The sequence below is a fragment of the Cavia porcellus genome, unplaced genomic scaffold (genome assembly GCF_034190915.1).
Source record: "Cavia porcellus strain 051 isolate PalLab524CR breed Dunkin Hartley unplaced genomic scaffold, mCavPor4.1 scaffold_28, whole genome shotgun sequence".
Lineage (NCBI taxonomy): Eukaryota > Metazoa > Chordata > Mammalia > Rodentia > Caviidae > Cavia > Cavia porcellus.
Genome location: NW_026947511.1, coordinates 44,701,742 through 44,722,144, shown reverse-complemented (window position 1 = coordinate 44,722,144; position 20,403 = coordinate 44,701,742). Strand labels below are relative to the sequence as shown.

General features: G+C 45.0%; 1 protein-coding gene across 5 annotated transcripts in view; it reads right to left on the bottom strand.

Moving 5' to 3' along the window:
- Dnah8 (dynein axonemal heavy chain 8) overlaps positions 1–20,403 on the bottom strand; it is a 254,705-nt gene that overhangs the window by 8,212 nt on the left and 226,090 nt on the right. For all 5 annotated transcript variants that reach the window (XM_063238969.1, XM_063238971.1, XM_063238973.1 and 2 more), the window contains 3 exons: positions 15,098–15,254; positions 8,943–9,095; positions 8,674–8,863 (listed from right to left, as the gene is read on the bottom strand). In XM_063238969.1, coding sequence (XP_063095039.1) covers positions 8,674–8,863; positions 8,943–9,095; positions 15,098–15,254 — 500 coding nt within the window. The remainder of the gene's footprint in view (positions 1–8,673; positions 8,864–8,942; positions 9,096–15,097; positions 15,255–20,403) is intronic.

Below are 20,403 nucleotides of genomic sequence, written 5' to 3'. Positions count from 1 at the left end.
GCATATTCTTTTTGAAAACTAGGATTATACATTGGAAATTCAGGGCTAAAACAACATTTGTTATGTCTTAGTTCCTATCACAGAGTAATCCAACATTTCTGCAAAGCTAATCCTGCTGTTTGACTTGTGCAATCAAGGTCTTTGGAAGGATAAAAGAAATAACCAATCACGAGGGCTGCTCTTTTCAACCTTATAGAGAGTTGGCTGGTCCTATCACAAAAATAGGCAACCTTTTTCTTTCTGTAATAACTGATGCGGTTCCTCTGTAATGGGCCTTCAGTTGTGCAGTGTTTCCTGTCTAAACAGTTACCAAGCCTCCCAGGAGCATCTTCAAAGATGAGGAGAAATGATGTTCCTGCCACGAGTTCATGACAGGCAGTTTTTCCCCCAAATGAGAGGCAAATGTAGTTCATGGCTAAGTTAAACAAAGGTCAGAAATCATTAAACGAAGATGGGGTTGATCCGCCCAGTTGAACGAAAATGCGCCAGGCATCTCTCCAGACTTTGCTGCATGCTAGAAGGCAAACATCTGAAAATGCTGCCAATCAGAATCATGGGGAACCTTGGAAAATCCCCAATTTCCGGACCATGGTCCAGATCAATCACGGCAGCATCTCTAGAGGCGTGGCCCGGGCATCCCTGTTGATTGAGGGTTTCTTCTTAAACTCTAATGCTCCCAGAACCACCTGGGTGGGGAGGGGGCTCTTGACACAGTGCGGGTTCTCAGGCAGAAGAAAAGTCGAGTGTGAGGCCCGGGGTCCCACATTTCTATGAGGCTGAGGTTCCAGGCTGGACGATACCATTCTAGGTCACAAAGACGGAGGTCAGGGTTCTGTACACATTTGAACGTCTAACGGACCTTTGAAGAAACCACTTGGACAGATTCCAGAGTCACCTCCCCAGAGATCACAGTGTAATTGATTCGGAGGTCCCAGGCACTATTAAAAGTGCTCTGGGTGACTCCACTGTGAGGGCTGGTCTGAGAACGACAGCTCTGTAAAAAAAACTGTGAGACAGGTCACCAACAGTCCCTGAGCCACATTTGCTTAAAGAGCTGGTTAAAGAACCTCTCAGTAAAGTAAAATAACAGGAAGGCTGTTAGTAGCCTGAGCTGACTTCTTAAAATGTTATTAACCAGGGAGATGATTGGTACCAGCAAAGCTTAGCACACCCAGCACCGTGCCTGTGCTCTCCCGTGTTCTGAAATGCATCCCCTGAGCCCATCTGTCTTCTCTTGTTACTTCATGCCTGTTTCCCTGACCCCAAATTCCATTTCTCCTCTCCCTCCTAACCCTTCCCACTATTTCCTCTGGCATGGTTCAGCCTCCTCAGAACAGTCTCTACCTTTTTGCCCTTCCTGGAAGCAGGCTCAGCCCAGACCACCTTGCCCTTCACAACAGCTGCTCCACCCTTCCTGAGAATCTCCAGCACGCAGGCAGCCACAGGCTTCCAGCCGTCCCCAGCCACTGACCGTCTGCCAGCATCTGGTCTCCACAGTGCCCCACTGCAGTGGACCCCTCTGTGCCTTGACCTCGCCATTTTAAACTCATCAACGCTACCCTCTTTCCTTACACTCTCCCCGTTCAGTCTAGATCCATTCTCTTCACCCCTTGCCAGGCAAGACCCCAACAGTGGATGGATCCAAAAGTTCCCCTCCTCCCACAGACACCGGGCTGACGAAGGAGACCAGACACCAACCCGCAGTGGCCATCGAGAACCCCAATGGGATTCCCGAAGCCACCTGGTAGACCCTCCCGCCTAGCTGATCAGCTGCCTGTCTCCGGCTCCCGCTACCCTGAGAAATCTCTCTCCTAACACCTCCTTTGGAGATGACTTTGCTTCTTTCTTAACATAGAAAGCAGAAAGCGCCAGCTGGGGACTCCTCTACCCCTGCCACCACCCCTGCACTAAGCTCAGCCTTCCTGCTGCCCCCGTCTCAGAGGGCAGAGCGTCCCTCCACAATGCCGTGATCACCCGTCCTGCCTCTTTACCTTCTCTCTGCCATCACTGCCTTTCTCTTTCTCTCTCCTGGTTTCTTTCCATCAGTGTGTGAACAGACATGAACTTCTTATTCTTACCATTATTTTCTTTTTCAGACGGGATTTTGATCTGCAGTGCAGGCTGGCTTTGAACTCACGGCAATCCTCCTGCCTCAGCCTCCTGAGTGCTGACAAAGCCTTAAAAGAGCCTTTTCACTTCACAACTATCCTCCAACCCGCTTCTCTGCTTTGGAACCAACTGTCTTGAAAGAATTTTCTATATTATCCACACTCCTTCTCCATCCCCCCATTCCCTCATTTCTCTCGCCCTGAAACCCAAGCCCTCCACCTGTGCACTCTGCTAGCTCTGCTGGACCACCTCTTGCCAACAGTGTTCCGGCTGAGAAATCCTTCTGGCCATCTCTGGCCCTCTGGCCTGGCAGTGGCAGCCCTGTCACCCCTCAGCACCTTCCTGCTCTTTGTCTTCCATGACCTGTGTCCTTCTGGTCCCTTCTTCCGAAGTTAGGACATGAGAGTACCGTCACAGAAAGAATGCAAACTGGCAGAAACACAATGCCACCGAGAGCTGATGGCAGGTGCAAATGGGAATCCTCCAGCTCCTCTGGGACGTCAGATGAGCCAATCACAGGTAGAGATGAATACTTCTACTTGTGAGAATGGCTAAGGCCATCAGCAAGAAGGCCAGGCGCGAGGGCAGAACTCGCTCGGGTACAGCCCACAAAGGCAGCTGAGAAGCTGCCCTCGGAGACGCGAGAACAAGAAGGCACGAGTGGGGCCAGGGTTTGGAAGAGTTTCCAGGATCAGCATCCCAGCTACCGTCAAGGGAACGGAGTCAGCAGGAAGGACGTTAGGAAGGGTGGCCTTGGAGAAAGTGGTTTCGGTATAGTAATGACAGCTGGCCAGGCTGGGAGACTGGTGAGGAAGGGGACCACGGGCAGGACTGGACTCTTAGGAGATGTGGTTGTGATGAAGGCCAGGTGTAAACCCCTCCCACACATGCACAAAGGCAAGCAGGACAGTCTGTTATTCAGTCAGGCATCTGAGCAAGTCGCAGTCCTCCTATGGGTCTGTGACATGGGGACAGGTTAGTACTATAGGGAAGGTTAGCGCTATTACCGATATCCCAGTCACTCGGATTCCCTCCGACATGAGGGGCAGCCTGGTTCCGCCAACTGCTCCACTGGGACATGGTTAGCGCTGTCACTGGTCCCTTCCAATCCTGATGTCCTGTGAACTTTTGGAGCATCCCTCCGCCTCAGAAACAGCAGGCTTTTACAAACTCTTCTCCAGGCAAGTGCTCAGAAACCACAGAGAGCAGAAGCCAACCAACACCCAGGCAAGAGGCTTCAGGTAATTTTTACAGAAGCACAATGTAACAGGGCAAAAATTCCCCATCTCTTTGCTTCAGCAAAATCCCTTCTCAGGCAGAGATCTCGACTCATGTAGGGCAGAAGCAGTTACTGGTATCTGCTGCCACAGGCTGCCCTGGCATGTCAAGATGCTGAGAAAAAGCACAGGGAAAAAGCAGTGCAGTTCGGCATCTGAAAGGCATACACTCCAGTCAAACATTTGGAAAATAATGACCCTGCGTGGTTCAGAGTAATCCCGAGGTGTGAATCCTGGGAGGTAAGACTGCATCCGCCTCCGTGCACTGCCAGCCCCTGAGTCACAGCCAGCATTGCCCAGCAAGGCGGGGCCGTCACTCTAGAGGTTCTGAGAGGCAGGCAGTTCCCTGGCTTGCAGCTCCTCACAGCTCACACACCAGAATCTAAATCATGACGTATGCCATGGCATATATGATGCCTTGACAAAAGCCACCTGTGAGAAAAGCAATCCTTGGAGAACCCCAAGAAGCACATCTTAAACAGAAGGTGACTCTGCACCCACAATGGCTGGGGAGGACCCAGGGGAGGATCGAGGTTCTTCTGACCCAAGGAGTCCAGTAGGAGGCAAATCCACGCACTGCAAAGGCTGTACCACGTAACACATGTTGCAGGGTCACAGATGCACAGAGCCTGACCATTTTAATAACCAAACCTAATTACCACACGGCTCAGCTCATCAACCGCTACAGAAATCACCGCAGAGAGGCTGAAAGCACCCGATGAAACCCACAGTGCCTGAGTCAGCCTCTTCAAACCTGGTCAGGTCTACGACAGCCCTGCAAACAGCACCAGCTCAGTCCTCAAGGAGGGGTGGGTGAAGCACGTCACCTCGCCTTGCAGGAGCATGGCTCTCAAAGTCACTGGAGAAGGCACCAGGGCATGAGGAGAAGCACATGGCAGAGGGGGTGTCAGATGCCACACTGCAGCATAAGATGATGAAAATGAAGTGTCCCGTGAACACAACCCTTTCAAGTGTTTTATTGTCTTCTTTAGCCCCAGAGATTCTAATGATACATATTGGTGGTGAAACCATGGCCTCTTAGCAAACTGCACTGTGTTTTCCTTGAATGCGGGGGACTAATTTTGAAGTCATTGACTGAAATGTCTTGGGTTGAAGAAAGAAAAAAATTTTTAACTGAAGGAGACTAGGTTAGAAGACAAAACTCAGGAACTGGGTTCTTGTTGAGGAACCCATCACGGACGCCAGATGAAGGCCAAGTCTTCCAGTGGGAAAGGGCTAGATGTGCTCATGCACCACCTGAGAACAGGTGTGCAGCTGCTGTAGTCTCCACATTTTTTAGAATAGGCCTAGCAACATGGGACAGGAAGTAATTGTCCTTCAAGTCAAGGGGAGGAAGTGGGAGCAGATAGGGATTTGTGTTTGGGAAAACTTCGTCTTCTGTGCAGTGAACAGCAAGCAGAGTTAAGGGTGTGCAGAAGCACATCAGGGTTAGACGCTGGCTGGGGTACGTCTGCATTTTTCACAGATAGGGAGCGAAGAGAGGAAAGATCAAAGTCTGGCTTGAGCACAGAAGTCCAGAAACAGGAGAAGGATGTATATTACTTACAAGCAAAATGAAGTAAGGAGCAAACAGGAATGTACATCTGCCTTCGTGTTTCTTTAAGTATTTGGTTTGTAGCGTTTTTTTTTTTTGTCTTTTTCCTTTTTATCAGTACCAGGGATCGAATTCACGACTTGCAAGCAGGCACTTATGCCGCTGAGCTAAATCTCCAGCCCCCGGTTTGTAGCGTTTCTTAATTCATATTCACTGCTAGAGATTAGCTCATGACAACAGTAAATTCATTTATAGAGTAGTTCTCGGTGCTAGACATTATGACTTGGGTCTTTTAAATTACTTTTTTGTTTTGTTTTGTTTTTGGTGAGACAGGGTCTCACTATGCAGTTCAGGCTGGCTTTGAACTATGAAGCCCAGGCAGATCTCAAACTCAGGCTCCCGAGTGCTGGGATTACAGATGTGTGCCACCATGCCCAGTTTAAATGACATTTTTAAACAAAAGTGAAGATAAAAAATAGCTACTGAAAGAAGCTGTTTGCCATGACAGATGGTGCATTTAGTCACTTGTGTCCATGGAGGCCAGGGACAAATCCTGCTCCCGCAGTTGCTGAGGTCAAATGTCCACCCAGCGGCCTCATAGTTTTGGGCCTTCTCTGCCACACACCTGGATGCCCAGCAGCTCTCTGACCAAGCCGGGCTCCCTCCCGCCTTGACCCCCGACCTGTCCTCTTCCCCTGCTCCCTGGCCTGTACTCTGCCTTCAGCCTAGGCCACTGCCTCCCCTGCTCCCCAAGGATCCTCTTTTTGTGCCTCCTTCAGGTCTGTCACCTCCTGCACTTCCAGCTGAGTGCCCGGCTCTCCTCTGTGGACCTGGTGAGAGTCCTCAGGTCCAGCCCCCCCCACCATCTCCTGGACCATCTCTTGACCTTTATTGACTTTCTGCTGCCCTTACAATCGAGCCAGAACTCCCAGAAGACTTTTCAAACTCCAGCACAGTCCCCTCCCTGCTTCCTGAGCCGAGCCGCAGCAACCCTGGTCTTGGGCTCCACGGCCACGTCTTCTCTTGGCTCAGGCCTCTGCCTCTGCAAGGCCCACACACTGCTTCCTGTGGAAAGTGCCTCTCTAGGCAGACTTATCTCTCTGCCCTCCGTGTTACCGTGGCACGTGGCCGTCACAGGGGTAGTGCAATAGCCACCATGCTCAGGCTGCTGACAGGTCTGTCCTGCTGACCAGATTATGGGCCCCTTTAGGGCAGGTGTCCGGTCTCAGATCTGTCTGCTGAAGGCAGTTAGCAGAGCGGTGGCACAGGAAAAAAAGGCAGCTACACAATTCTCACTAAGAGAGATGCTATTGCCTCAGGCTGCAGGCCAGGAATTACCTGGGGAGGACTTGCTCAACAGAGGGCTTGCAAGAAAGAAAAACACTCAACAGTAGACACACAAAACCTAAGAACAGCTGCAATTCACTTCCCGAGTGAGTGGAAATTCTGGGGGAAAAACAGATGAGCAGACTCTGAGAGCCACCCCTGCCAAGCGTAAAGGCCGCAGACCCAGCGCTTCACCATGTGCAGCTCAGCCTGCTCAGACAAGTCACCATGGTCTGCATTACAAATTTAGATGCTGTGAAGGCTCTCAAAGATGCATCAAGCAAGCAGATGAGTGTGTGTACGCTCTCTGAGGGCAACTCCCTGTGAACCCTTCGAGTACAACAGTTACGGGAGGACGGGTTATAACCCGGAACTACACAAACGGTGAGCACACAGCTCAGGGAACACAGGCAGTAACCGGCACGCAGGTCAGGAGGCAACGTTCCCAGGCTCTAGAGGGCCACTCCAGCTTCCCTAATCCCGGACCTCTCCAGGGGTAGCCCCTTCCTGCCTTCCCCACCGCAGACCCCCAGTGTCTGTCTTTACCTTCATAAAAAACAAATTGTACAGGAGGCAGTGTTTGCTGTTTAGCTGCCTTTACTCGCCATTACTGTGTGAGCTCAGCCACCTGGCTCAGAGAGCAGTAATTCATTCTCGGTGGATAGATGGCAGTGTGTCTTCTGTGGCATTATAAATGGAGCCATCAGGTGCTGAGCCAGAAGCAACCCAACCTCTCTGTGCCCCCAGATTACAAGAAGCAAAACTACCTGTGTTGTAGGCATCTACACAAACATTTGCTAGTTTCAGAACCTTCCAAACTCTATAGTATTTCTCAGGGAACATTTCTAAAATGAAGGAATAAATGAAGCAGAATTATAAAACATTGTTTTAGGGACAAAAGCCCCCAGATCCTGGGAGGGATGGAAGCCCCACAAAGCTCACTGAATATGTTTGCCAGTAATGATTTTCAAAGTTAGTCTAATTTTCTGACCTTTAGGAACAAATTTTGGATCTTTTGAAGATTTTCCTTCTCCTCCTCCTCCTCCTTCTCTTCTTCCTTCTGTCCTCCTCCATGATTTTTTCACAAACATTGAAAAACTAAAGTTTGAGGCCGGGGATATAGTTCAGCAGCATAAGTGCCTGCCTAGCAAGCACAAGGTCCTGAGTTCGGTTCCTGGTACATAAAAGAAAACTAAAATTTGAGAGAATTTTTCTAGAAATATTTTCAGTGTCCTAGCAGACCAAAGGTTTGAAAATGAAAATGAAAAGGGAAGATTTTGCCACTACATTGGAAAAGTATGGTAGGATAAATTTCAGCACACTTCTCAGATGGAGAAATACAAATGGCAAATAGATATATGAAGAAATGTTCAATATCACTGGTCATTTGAGAAACGCAAATTAAAACAACACTGAGATTGCATCTCACTCCAGAAAGAAAGGCTATCCTCAAAAAGATCATCCAATAACAAATGCTGGTGGGGCTGAGGGAAAAAGGAACCCTTCTCTACTGTTGGTGGAAGTGTAGACTGGTACAATCAGTGTGGAGATTCCTTAAAAAACTAGGATGGCAGGACCCATTCCCCCCAGCTAGTCCTCTTCTGGATATTTTTCTAGAAGAACTGAAAACATCACACCACAGCCACATATGTGCACCCACGTTTATAGCAGCACAGTTTGTAATAGCTAAATCTTAGAAACAACCCAAAATGAGAAATGGACAAAAGAGATGTAGTATTTTTATACAATGGAGTACTACTCAGCTATAAATAAAGATACATTTGAGGCTTTTAGGTAAATGAATGCAACTAGAGAACATACTCATAAGTGAAATAAATCAGACTTGCATGTGCAAACATTCCCTAGTGTGAGAAACTAGAAGAATAAATAAGATCCAAAAGGTACAATGAATATTGCAAAAGGGAAAGAAACTGCTTAAGAGGAAAGAACTGGGATGGGAGAAAGGAGAAAAGAAAGGAAAAAATATGTAAACACAAGACAGCTCAGGTAACTGTACTACTCATTCTGTTACTTCATTGAAAGGGACAGTTAGTACTGACCTTGTCTTATCTATTTTGCATGCCTGCATCTGGTAATCTGAGCAACTCTTTTGAAGACAACAATATGCAATATAATAACCGTTTTAATTTCCCATTATATCACTTTTGAAATTCTGCATTGTTTTTTAAAAATTCTCTTTCAAATAAAAAGAAGAAGAATTTCAGGTTGAATTTGCTAAATAAACAGAGGGTTGCCTGTGGTCTGCAGCCCCTGAAAAGCACGCTCAGCACCAGCAGCCGCACCTCTGAAGTTGTGCTTTATGCCCTCGCCGTGGGTTGCACAGCATCATCACCGGACTCCCCACGTACCTACCTCTAGGGGCCCCACTTTTCTGTGAGCGTGTACCTTGGGGATTGAAGAAGCCAGTCATCCAAAACACGTTGGGTCTCCCTTCGAATATCCAAGTAGAAAACTGAGCGTTTCTTTCCAAAAGCTCGGTAAACCAGAAGCCCAGGGTGGACGAATCCCAGGACACCCTCTTCCACATCTGGGGGATGCGTGCATCATACATGTTGTCCAGGGCATCTCTCAGGTTCTGAGGGAGACACGGGGACACACGTGAGGAGGACACAGCAGCGAAAGGGCAGATGGTGACCGAGAGAGCCCCTGCTCACCTCACTCATGATGATTGTGCCCTCGATGGCCAATTTGAGGTCACTCAGGCTGCTGCGAAGTATTGAGATGACTCTCTGCATCCTGTCAATTTCTTGTCTGAGGAAGATGTTCATTGAATTCAGATGGCCCATCTTTATCAGACGAGCTTTCACCTAAAACAAAGCACACGGCACAATCAAGAAGACTTGGCATCATTTATCATTTCTCTCCCATGGACCTCTCCTTCCTCAGTTCTTTTTCCCTTCTGGACATACTTCCACCAGACCAAAGCAACTCTAAAATATCTCTTGCAGAACCAAACTTGCCATTAAATCCCTCATTTTCTGAGCTTCAAAAACTCCTGTTCAACTAAAATGATTTTTACTTCCTGCTGATTGCACTTAGTTGATAATTGGAAATGTACTTTAAAAAGCTGAAATAAAATTGTACCTTTCCCTTCTTTCAAATGATTAAGTACTAAGTGTCAGTTAAATATTCTTTTGCAATCTAACCTTAATAAGAGTATGGCAGGATATTTTTTTTCATTAAGCTGGCAGAGTTGTTATTAGAAATGTCAGAAAAAGTTAATATAACTGAAATCTTTACAGAGCAGATGCTGGTAAATATGATTAACTGTGGTTTCTTAAGATCATGGTTGCCTGGGCTAGGAGGGATAAAAGGAGTCTTTAATCCACCCAGTGAAAATATTTGACTTTGTGGGAGAGCCATTGAGCGTCTGTCATTTGTTCCTTTTGAAATATCATTCACTGGCCATTTTAAAGAAATCAATAGGGACGTGTGTGGTTGTGGGAACAATAAAATATAACAATTATTGGAAAATAAGCCCATACATGTCCACATTTCATTTTAGTGGTGTGTGCCAAGAAGATTGTGAATGTGGAGGGCAACCATAAAGCACTTTGAACTTTTTGCTGGCCATAGTCTAAGGGGGCAGCACAGGAGGGACAGACACCCAGCGTGGGAGGGAACTCAAAGTGTGGTATCAGTCCCCAGTGTAACCAAAATGCCAGCAGCAGCAGGATTCTCATTCAGAGGTGCCCAGGCCCCTTCTTAAGGTGTGGGACGACAGAGGCCCAGAGGGACAGGGTCCTCTGGACCCCTCACTGGACAGAACAGGCCTCTGGGATGGCGCACACATTTCCTTCAGCCATGGGCACTTCTGGCTGGCTGCATCCATGTGGGTCACCCCGGGGAACAGATGAAGTGCGCAGCACAAACTCAACAGGAAGCGGTGATGTACAACAGGACAGCAAGAGCGTGACATGTGCATGGGGGCGAATAACATAAGAATCACAGCCTAACACGCCTTAGGTTTTTGCCCAAATCCTGCTTCTAGAACTGATGGTTTTGGACCCTCCAAGGCTGCTTCCCATCGCTACCCAAACCCCTCAATCTCTGCTGGCTGAGCAGCACCTGAGCTTTCAATCGTGATGACTCTCTTGAAATTCTTCCTTTTAGTTTTTTTGTCTTTCTCTTTTCCATTCCTTCCCTTTCCCTTTCCTTTCCTTTCCTTTCCTTTCCTTTCCATAGTAGTGGAGATTGAACTGAGTTGAGTTGCACCTACAACTCTTAAAAAATATTTTGATTTATTTTACTTTGAGATAAGGTCTTGCTAAGTTTCTAAGTTGCCCAGGCTGGGCTTGAATGTGGAATCCTCCTGCCTCTGCCTCCCAATGTGCTGGAATTATAGGTGTACACCATTCACACCTGGCTTGGAAATTTTAGGAAAAAAGGATTTACAGAAATACTTCTTCAACCTTGCAAGAGAGAAGTTAAGTCCAGGTATGGCCACAATCAGCCAGGTTTCTTTATTATGCTAACAGCTCCAAATTGCCCTGGCCTGCTTAGAGTTCTGAAAGGCTGCCTGCCTGGCATGCTGGCCTGTCCCTATAGACTCAGCTGCAGTCCTAACTTGGGAAGCTGACGTAAGAGGATTACTTGTGTATAGCAGTTTAAGGTCAGTCTGGGCAACATAGCAGAGCTCTGTTCAAAAAAATTAAATTATGGTATACCACCCCCCCACTGCTAAATTTGACTGCCTTTAAAAAAATTAAATTAAAAATAATAAATGGAAATAAACGCTTTACTTGAGATAAAGACATGCTTAGGGGAACTAACTCTTAAAATATAATTTTAGTACTCATCTTATTTTGTGTATGCTATCATTTCAGTCTAAAATTGTCTTTTTATTAAATAGAATTACAGATTTGTCATACACGATTTTCATTGTTTCTTTTATTCCAGTAACGAATCTGCAGTTTTGCTAAGGAAGCTAATGATGTAATTATATTCCTGTTTACAGAATTCATTTTACTGTCATATTTTCAAGGAGAAAGCGCCAAAATGCTAAAAAAAAAAAAAAATCAGTAATTTTGGGACAGGAGAAGTTTTGGGTGTTTTGAGGTACAAACTCCGTCCAGGTGGAAATCTACCTGGTGACATCCTGGACACTCAGTCTCTGCCTGCTCCTGCTGGTGAAGCGGCCCCATCAATCCTGGAAGACTCAGATTATCACAGGGGCTTAGGAGTGCCCTCTGCAAACAGCAAGCTTACAGCTGAGTCATGGAGAGGAGCTTCAACCACTTTCATACACCAGCTTTTTTAAATCTCTGAAGGAAGACATTTTTCCTCATCTATCTTTTGACAACCACACACATAGTGATGGCTGAAGCTCTGTCCTTATCATATTTATTTGTCCACCTAAAATTATTTATCATAACTACTCCTGCACGAAGCCATTGATTTGGGCATCCTAACCAAACGCCTTGGTTCCATCTACACAGCAGAGAGGAAAAGTGTTTTAAGAGGTAAGAAAACCTTGTTAATCTCGCAAGCACTCATCACAGGCTAAAAACGATTAAGATTGTAGGTTCTAGAATCGGAGCCGCGTGGTGTTCAGAGTCTAGCTGTATAATTTAGCTTGGCTCTGCCGGTACCATCCAGAGAGTGAAGGGTTATAATGTGCATAAAGCACTTAGCACAAGGCCGGGTAGGTAATGAGCCCTTGAAACAGCGGCTCCCGCCCCATTACGATCTCATCCGAGTGACCGAGTGACCGGGAGAGTGAGCCGCTGGGAGACCGTCAGCCTGGAAACCGGCTGCTTATAAACATGAAGCCCGCAAATCGCTCTGCTTTATTCAATCAGCTCCAGAATCGATTAAAAATCAATTGCGTTAGCAGCCCATCTATCCACTATTAAAATATTTCAGGCTCTGGAGGAATGGGAAACCACTGATACCTCCACTTTTTGGCTTGAAGAGGTTTGAATTTTTGTTTAGCATGGCTTTGGACACAGCAGAAGTTGGTATATAACTGGGTCATTGGGAAAGCTTTGACCAAAGAGGAATCAATTTGTGAAAGAAATTTTAAAGAGAAAGCAACAGGTGGAAAGCATGGCGGAAAATGTTTTTTAAGTCTTGAAGGATGCCTAGGGTAAAAGAACAATAAGAGACACAGAGTTTAGCAACATCGTTAAACAATATTCATCTGTCACGCAGGCCACACCAGGCAAGCTCTAGTTTTTCATGGTCATCAGACCGATGTGTTGAGATGCACAAATAAATGATTAGATTGCATCTACCCAGTCAAATACAAGATTCCCACGGCCAACTCCAGGAGGAAGAGGACGGAGGAGAATGCTATGCTGGCTCCCTCCCCTTCCAGCCCAGGGGAGAGGCCTGTAGCCACAGAGCCCTGGGGCTTCCAGCTTCCAAGCCCATCTTTTCCCAGACCTGAGATAGGGGCAGTGATACAGGGCAGCCACACCCGCATCATGGCCCTGGCCTCTGACCATTTTATTAAGGAGCTACACTTGTTGTTTGGGATCCACTGGGACCCTAAGATCCTCGCAGAGAGGGGTCCACAAGGTTAACCTTTATTTTTTTTTTAAGTAATAAGATACCAGGCTGGGGATTTAGCTCAGCGGCATAAGCACCTGCAAGCAGGTGGTCGTGAGTTCGATCCTTGGTACCAATAAAAATGAAAAAAAGACAAAAAAAAAACCCAAGTAATAAGATACCAGTTGATGGCTCTCTTTTCTCATGAGTAGACAGTGGCATTTATCAGAGGCCACATGGCACATAACAGGCCGGATGCAAAAGCAGGGGTAAGAATACAGCTGTCTTTTATTAATTAAGAGAGTAAAGAGATTTGCAAAAGGGCCAAAGAACTAATTTTCTCAATGAATTTTTTTTATCTTAGTAAAGTATACTTTTTAAAAATAAAAATGTCTTTTATGCTTACATATAACAGGTGTACAACCTGTTTTTGGGATCCTTCAATATTTTGTGAAAGGGTCTTGAGATTAAAAAAACGTCTTTTAAGAAAGGCTGATTTACACGTGGGAGGTTCAGGAGGCTGACAATCCCGGCCATCTCCTCCGGGTTTATTTAAATGGCCCCCACTCCTATTCCATAGCGGAGAGCACTAAGGGGGTGAAAGGCGGGGGGCCAGAGACAGAAACAAAAGGTTACTAACAAGAAATGACAGAGCAGATTTGGCTAAGAAAAGTGGGGAGAGCTCTGAAACTATATTTAAAAAAAAGCAGAGGTCATTGCTAATGGTGTATAACGATTTAAAAGACACAGTAGTCCTAGTGCCATATTTAGATTGAATTTAATTTGTTCTGGTCTGTCCACTCATGTCAGATTTGAGGACACAGACCTCTAGAACCAAAAATAGCAGGTTATACCATGATAACTATCCTTACTTTCCTATTAACTTAAACTGAAATCCTGTATTACTTACATTGTCTTACTATGACTGATCTTAATTGTATCTGAATCATAAGACTATTGGTTGGCCTTGGCTGATTCTATTTGAAATTGGTATGCTTGTTAGTATCAACCCTAAAAGTAGAGGAAACTACTCTGAACATGACAAGATGTAAAGGATATCCATACTGGTATGAATTAGTAACAGCTCTCAAATCCTACAATGCTGTCAAAGTTAAGTTTTTATAAAAATAGGTGATAGTATGTTTAACTATAATAAGCCAGTGTTGTGGACAAATCTATTGAAAATAACAAGAGAAAACATAGTAGCTACGGAAGATCATTTATATTGTAGTCTTATATGTCTTATCCATTGCATGTTTTTCTAGGAAATTGTTTTGCTGTCTTGCTATGACTTGGTTTTCCCTATAATACAGAGAGGATAGATATATAGGTAGAAATTCACACATGGGTTTTTTTTTTAAATTATTTATGGGAACAGATTATATAATGCAAGATGTAAGGAACAGATACTCTGAGGAAGAGACGCTGAGAAACCCGAGGCTTATTTTGTAGCATTATAATATAAATTCTAGCAATCTATTGTTCGCTGATTAGAATGACATTGGACTGGTTTCTTCAGCTCAACTTCAGCATATGCAGAGATGGGGACGGCTATCACAAAGAGAATGAGAGATGCGATGGTAGTTACTATTGTCTTCCCTAATTTGGAACTTGAGGACCTAAAAAGACTTCATCATCCTGTAATGATTTGATTAGTTCTATAATATGCAATAAGTATATAAAGTGGGTGAAGATAGGGACAACTATTTGTAAGAAGCTAGAGACAGTTAGATAATGAAGATCTTCAGTGGACTTGCTTTGAAATCTGTATTTCTTTAAATTGTTTTTTATTTTTTTTTAAATGTTCTGTTCTGTTTTGATATGTTTAATCTTACCCTCTTTGAGATGTAAAACAAATGTGTAGGACTGATAATCATATTACTGAGCTTTTGTTCGATCATAGAGCAGAATGGTTTGTAGGGTCACTTTTTGAATGTCATTCTGAATACTTTAATTCTATAACCTGAACAGCTATTTCGAAGAAGACAATGTGTAACTTATCAACCGGCAATTTCTTACCTTTTGTTTGTCTGTAATTTTGTATTATTTCTACCCTTTTTTTTTTAATCTCCATATATTTTTTTCGTTTCCTTTTCTTTAAATTAAAAAAAAAAGAGAGGGGAGATGCTGCGGGGGGAAGGGGAGCTCGTAATCTTCAAGATGCATGAGAAAAGGCAAGGAAAAGAAGACCGGCAGGTGAAAGGGAAGTTGGAAATGGAGCAGCAGGCGGCAGAGAATGGCAGGATGGGGCCACATGGGTCCAGCGCGGTGCTCAGCGTGTGAGGCCAGCCCGCCCGCTGCAGAGGGCACGGCTTACCTCATGGGGCACATAATCCGGGGGCAGCTTGCTCAGCATGTCTTCCGACAGCCTGTAAACGATGGCCTCCCGCGTCTCTCCCGCGCCGCCGCCACTCTCTTTGGGTTGGATGTTGGTGATGGTCTCCAGAACCCCAGAAGCCGTGTTACTCTGATACCTGATAGGGAGAGGGGCTGGTCAGAGTGAAACGGAGAAGCAGACAGACCCTCGGAAACAATTGTCAAAGTTAAGATGAAGGAATAGGAGCTCTGAGATCAAAGAAAGAGAGAAAGGAGGGAAGGAAGGGAAGGAGACCATCATAGCTAGAGCAATAAAAAAATTTAATGTCCTATTTACCGCCTCCTACTGGCACATCAAGAGCATCACAGAAATGAAAAGCTCTCCATCTCTGTGGAAAGAGATTCCACAAATGTCCTTGGTGACCCAAATCAGTGCTTGCAAATCCTGACTGTCACTAGCTCAAGCACCCTTTTATTCTCCTCTGCTCAGGGACAGGTCATGAGTGTCTAGAATAATATGACAAACTGGTTAGCACGAAGGGAGCTACTCCTATTTCCACACTCAATTCTGCACTACTAACATTTCCTTGATCCTTTCTGTTCTGTTTTCCCATTTTCTAATTTGTTTTATGATTTCCAGGGCGATTTCCTGGCATCCATCACAGTCATATCTTTAAAACCCATTTAGTCCCCATACACTGGCACTGAGCTAGATTTCAGAACATGGCAGTGGACAACACAGAGTCCTGTCCTCCAAGCGGAGGAAGTGTGCATTACACAGCACCACTGCAGGAAGCCCTGCGGAAAAAACAGGATGCTTTAAGCAAGTTTCTCTCCCGCTATAGCCCTTTTAGGTTTATCAGATGCCCTGAAGTGCAAGAACTTAGCCTTTACCCTGAGATGCTGGCTGGGTGTTATCTGGGCACTCATGTATTTGTATATGTGCATGTACATTTGTGTTGTGTGTGCTGGTGTGTCAGTAGCCAAAACCAGATAAAGTCACTTAAAAAGTCACACGTGAGCTGAGATCTAAAGGATGAGCAGGTCAGTCTGGCAGTAGGTGGAGTGGGAGGCAGAAAGGACCTTCAGGAAGAGGACGTGAGAAGGATTTCAGTGCCTTTGAAAATGGAGCCACGGCCAGTAAGAGTGGAGCCTGGGACCAGAAGAGCGGCAGAGGGAGCTGGGGAAGGGACCCCTGTGGGGTCATGTGGGCTATTTAATGATTCTAAACTCGATCCAAAAGACAACAGACAACCACTGTAGACTTCCCAAGCTGGAGTGTGGCACGGCGTGACCAGCTCCGATAGACATCAAATCCTCTGACTAAGTTTTGCATTTATAAATTTGTATATGTCCAAATGTGTACCATAACACAGAAACAGTGGGAAACAAAAGGCAACATTTTATATTTATTCTTTATATTGTATACACATTTAACACATTTTATAGTTACTTAACGTTTGACAAAAGAATTTTAAAAAGAAGTAATCAGATCAGTGCAAAAAGATTCATATAGAGGACTTTAAAACAGTATTTGTAAGAAAAAATCCTGCTAAAAATCTGCAAGCATTTACAGAAGCAATTAAAATGGTGATGTACCTCTGTTGATTCGGGATCATTAGGAGCTTATAGACCAACATAGCACTGAAAAACAGCTATCTATTGGACCAACTAGCCAGGTCCTCTCTTGGTAACAATGTGCATACAGGTACAGAAAAAAAATCTAGAGGAGTACTCTGACAGTGGGATTCTTTAGTATTTGTGCTGCCAAAGTGAGCTCAACAGTGGGATTTTTTTATGACAGGCTTTATATTTTTCTGCATTGCTCATTTTTTGCAGTAAAATGTATGATGTTTATAATAGTATAAAAACCATTTTCCTTGGGAAATATAGAGAAAAGGCAAAACCCCCATGGGCAAAGCCCATTTTAAGTGTCGAGAAAGCAAAACACATGGGTCAGTGGTCACCGGTTCAGGCTCACTGAAGAGCGTCCAAAACATCCCTACTCTTCGTGCCCCATGAGAAAGGTCTCCTCTAACACTGCTCCACAGTGCATGGCAACACAGAATGACACTCTCTCTTCTCGTCATGCCTAGATGTGAATTATACTAGCGGAACTTCCCGCAGTAGCAGTCAGCATCCTCAGGAGCTCCTGGTGAAGTTACTCATGCTTCTTTGCTTATGAAACAGTCACATTTCGTGAAAATAGAGGGAAACATATACAACTGTGCTTTTAGTTCACTTGGGAATGAAGCTGAAGAACACAGGACCTGCTTTCATATTTTGAGCATTGTTGTCTGATCACCAGGTAGAACAGCACATGTGGACTGAGACAAGTGTACCCAAAAGACTGGATCCTTCCCTAAAGCCCCAGCTATGGTAAATGCACATGGCAGTGATAACAGGCCCAGCGACAAGCTGGTCAGAGCTCCCACCCCTGCCCAGAGTTAAGGAATTACCTCCATATTACTTCTTTACGCATAAGAACTGCATAGTTCGTAGAGTAAAAGTGGGTTTTTAAAGATTGATTTTATATTATATATTTTATGTATAATTTAAATTTAGCTTGGATCTTTCTTGTGAGCTACCTCAGTTCAGAGGGGGTTTTAGGATAGCCCAAAAGACACATACAGGAAGACCTCAGTTTCTGAGTGGGTTCCTTTCTGGGAGAACGGTTCATTAAGTAGGATTTTTTCATAAGCTGACAAAGTGAATCTTACTCAGTACACCTGTGGACATTTGCAATTTGAATGTTCATAAGTCAGGGACTTAGCATATTGTAAGAGCTGAAACTGAGTACACAGAACCCATTTCTGAATCTTGAAGAGGGGGTGCAATCCGAATGGTTTAATGTTTTTTACTTGAAAAGAAAAACTGCATATGACATAATCCCAGTTTTCGAAAGTCATCTAAAGCACAACTGAATTACAAATAACTCTGAAGGAGAAATGAAAAAAAGCTGGTGAGACAACAAATTAAAATTTACTAAAAGCCAAGGATCCTCATGTTAATATATGCATTTTAAACAATGGGATTCATGTTCCTCTAGGTTTCCCCACAGCTTCAGATCCCGCAGGGACAGAACATGTAGATGCACGGCTGTCAGAGAGGAGGAGGTGCCACCTCTGCTGACATCTTCCAGAGAGCACGCAAGGCTGAGTGCTGGTGAATTCCTGCCTGTATCATGAACTCCTCGTAGCCACACATCCCGGACTCTGCCAGCTCTCTTTCTTTTATCAAACAAGTCCCACTCTAGACTCACTGTATGACTCCTCCTTGCCCTTCATGCCTTTGTCCTGGTTCGTAAGTGACCTCCATGTGTTCCCCCAGATGTCCACTGTAGAACCGCGGAGGTGGCCTCCTCGTCCACCCAGACTCCCTCAGTTCCCAAGCATTCAACCTCACCATCACCTCCACTGCTTTCAAAGCTGCTCTAAACTCTGCCATAAAACCTGGTATTTCCAGAAGCCATACTCTGCGTTAGTCCTTTACCCCCCTCAGTACCTGCCCCCTGCCACACTCGGAGCAGGCTGGACTTGGCCCCCAGTACCTCATGCACTTTGCCATCTTCATGCCTTCGCCCACATCTTGCCTGGGTGTTTCCTGCTCATTATGTCTTTCTGGCCTTGGTGCTGCTGTCCCCTCCTCCTACTCCCATCTCTAACCTCAAAATGCTCCACACGCATCAAGGCACAACGAGGGTTGCCTCTGTCATTAGCTTTCTTTGGAATTTGCCGCTCTCGCACTGCAGTCCACAGTACCGTAGATGAGCTCTGGCTGCAGAATGCACCAGGTTACCTGACAGACCATTTGCACTCAGCCCTGCTCAGCCTTGAGCCACCAGGGCAAGGATGGCGTCTCACTCCTCTTCGCTTCCCCATCCCGGCCAGACAATAAGTTCTCAGCGAGTATCTGTCTGTTGCATTGAAGCCAGTTGGCTGGGATTTTATTAAACTTCAAATATAAAGGAGAACAATTTTCCAAGACTTAGAGGACATGAAAATTTAATTGTCTGCTCCTTCTTAAAAGTTTTTAGCACACTGTTTTCCCTGGACTTCCGCTTCCTGGCACTTTTCTACCTACAAAGGAATATATATTTAGCTCCTTGGAGCCTTAATATTTGATGAGCTAATTTTGTTGTTTTCATCAGATGTGTTTGTAGGTTTGTCGTACTGTATATGACTTACAAAAACTGGGATCGTGTTACACTCTAAAAAAATTCAGAAAGGGGGTGCAAAAGGCTTCTGTCATACACATGCTCACATACACATGCTTTTTAAAATGAAAACACAGAAGTAAAAAGATGCAATTTCAAGATGAAGAAAAACTAACTTATATTATCAACATAGGTCTTTAAAGGTTAAAGAAAAAAATCAAGGTAAATTTCCATCATGCTAAGAAAATCCAAGTTCATTCTTCCTGCCTAATCTAGCTATAAACAAAATAGGAAAAGACCCCACAACCTGGAGTCCCAGGGTGTCCCTGGGCTATATCCCATCTAGAACGCACTGATTGGTGCCAGCAGTGCCCACCACTGTGGCCACGACCATCTTCTTCATCAGCTAGGCCAAATTGAAAGATGCCCAAGGGAGAGGCTGACAGAGACTCCTGCTGCTACGTCTCACCCAAGAAATCCCACTCGTGCTGGGTGCTTTTATTCTTTTAGGAGGTGACCTGAAAAGAACCCCAAGAACACAGATCCTGGGAAGCAGCCTGGAAGAGCCAGTCTGTGCTGAACAGGAGCTAGACAAGCTCTCCAATTCATTTCCCCAGCCCTCGTTTTGCTAGGCACTGAGCGTCATTTCTTGGTATTCCAGGGTTGTACCACTTCCATCTCTTTTTCGACAACGTGCTTTTTATGTTTGCAAAGATATGAAAGGCAAAAGCCAGTAGGCTGGCTAGAAGGCAAATATTTCTATACGCCTTCAAAAAAACCCAACGTTGTTTGACAAAACAGTGTCCCTAAATGTTTCCAGATGAAGAACAAGAACTTTAATATTCTGAGAGCACTGGTTCTAAGTTACTTGTTCAAGAAATTTTCTCTTTGGAATAAACAAGGGAAGAAACTCATCTTGGTTGTTCTGGAGAGTTGGGTTGCAGGCAATAAAAATGCAAAACAGCTGACAAAACAGAACTGTCTATAAAAGAAACAATTAACTATCTAATGAGAGATTAGTGCACGGTCGCATTCAAAGCAGTTTAGATTTATATACACCTTTGCAAATGAAATATCAATGAGCATAACTTTAAAAAAATCTCAAAAGTATCAGTTAATACAAAAAGGAACGCATTAAAATGTGCCCTGCA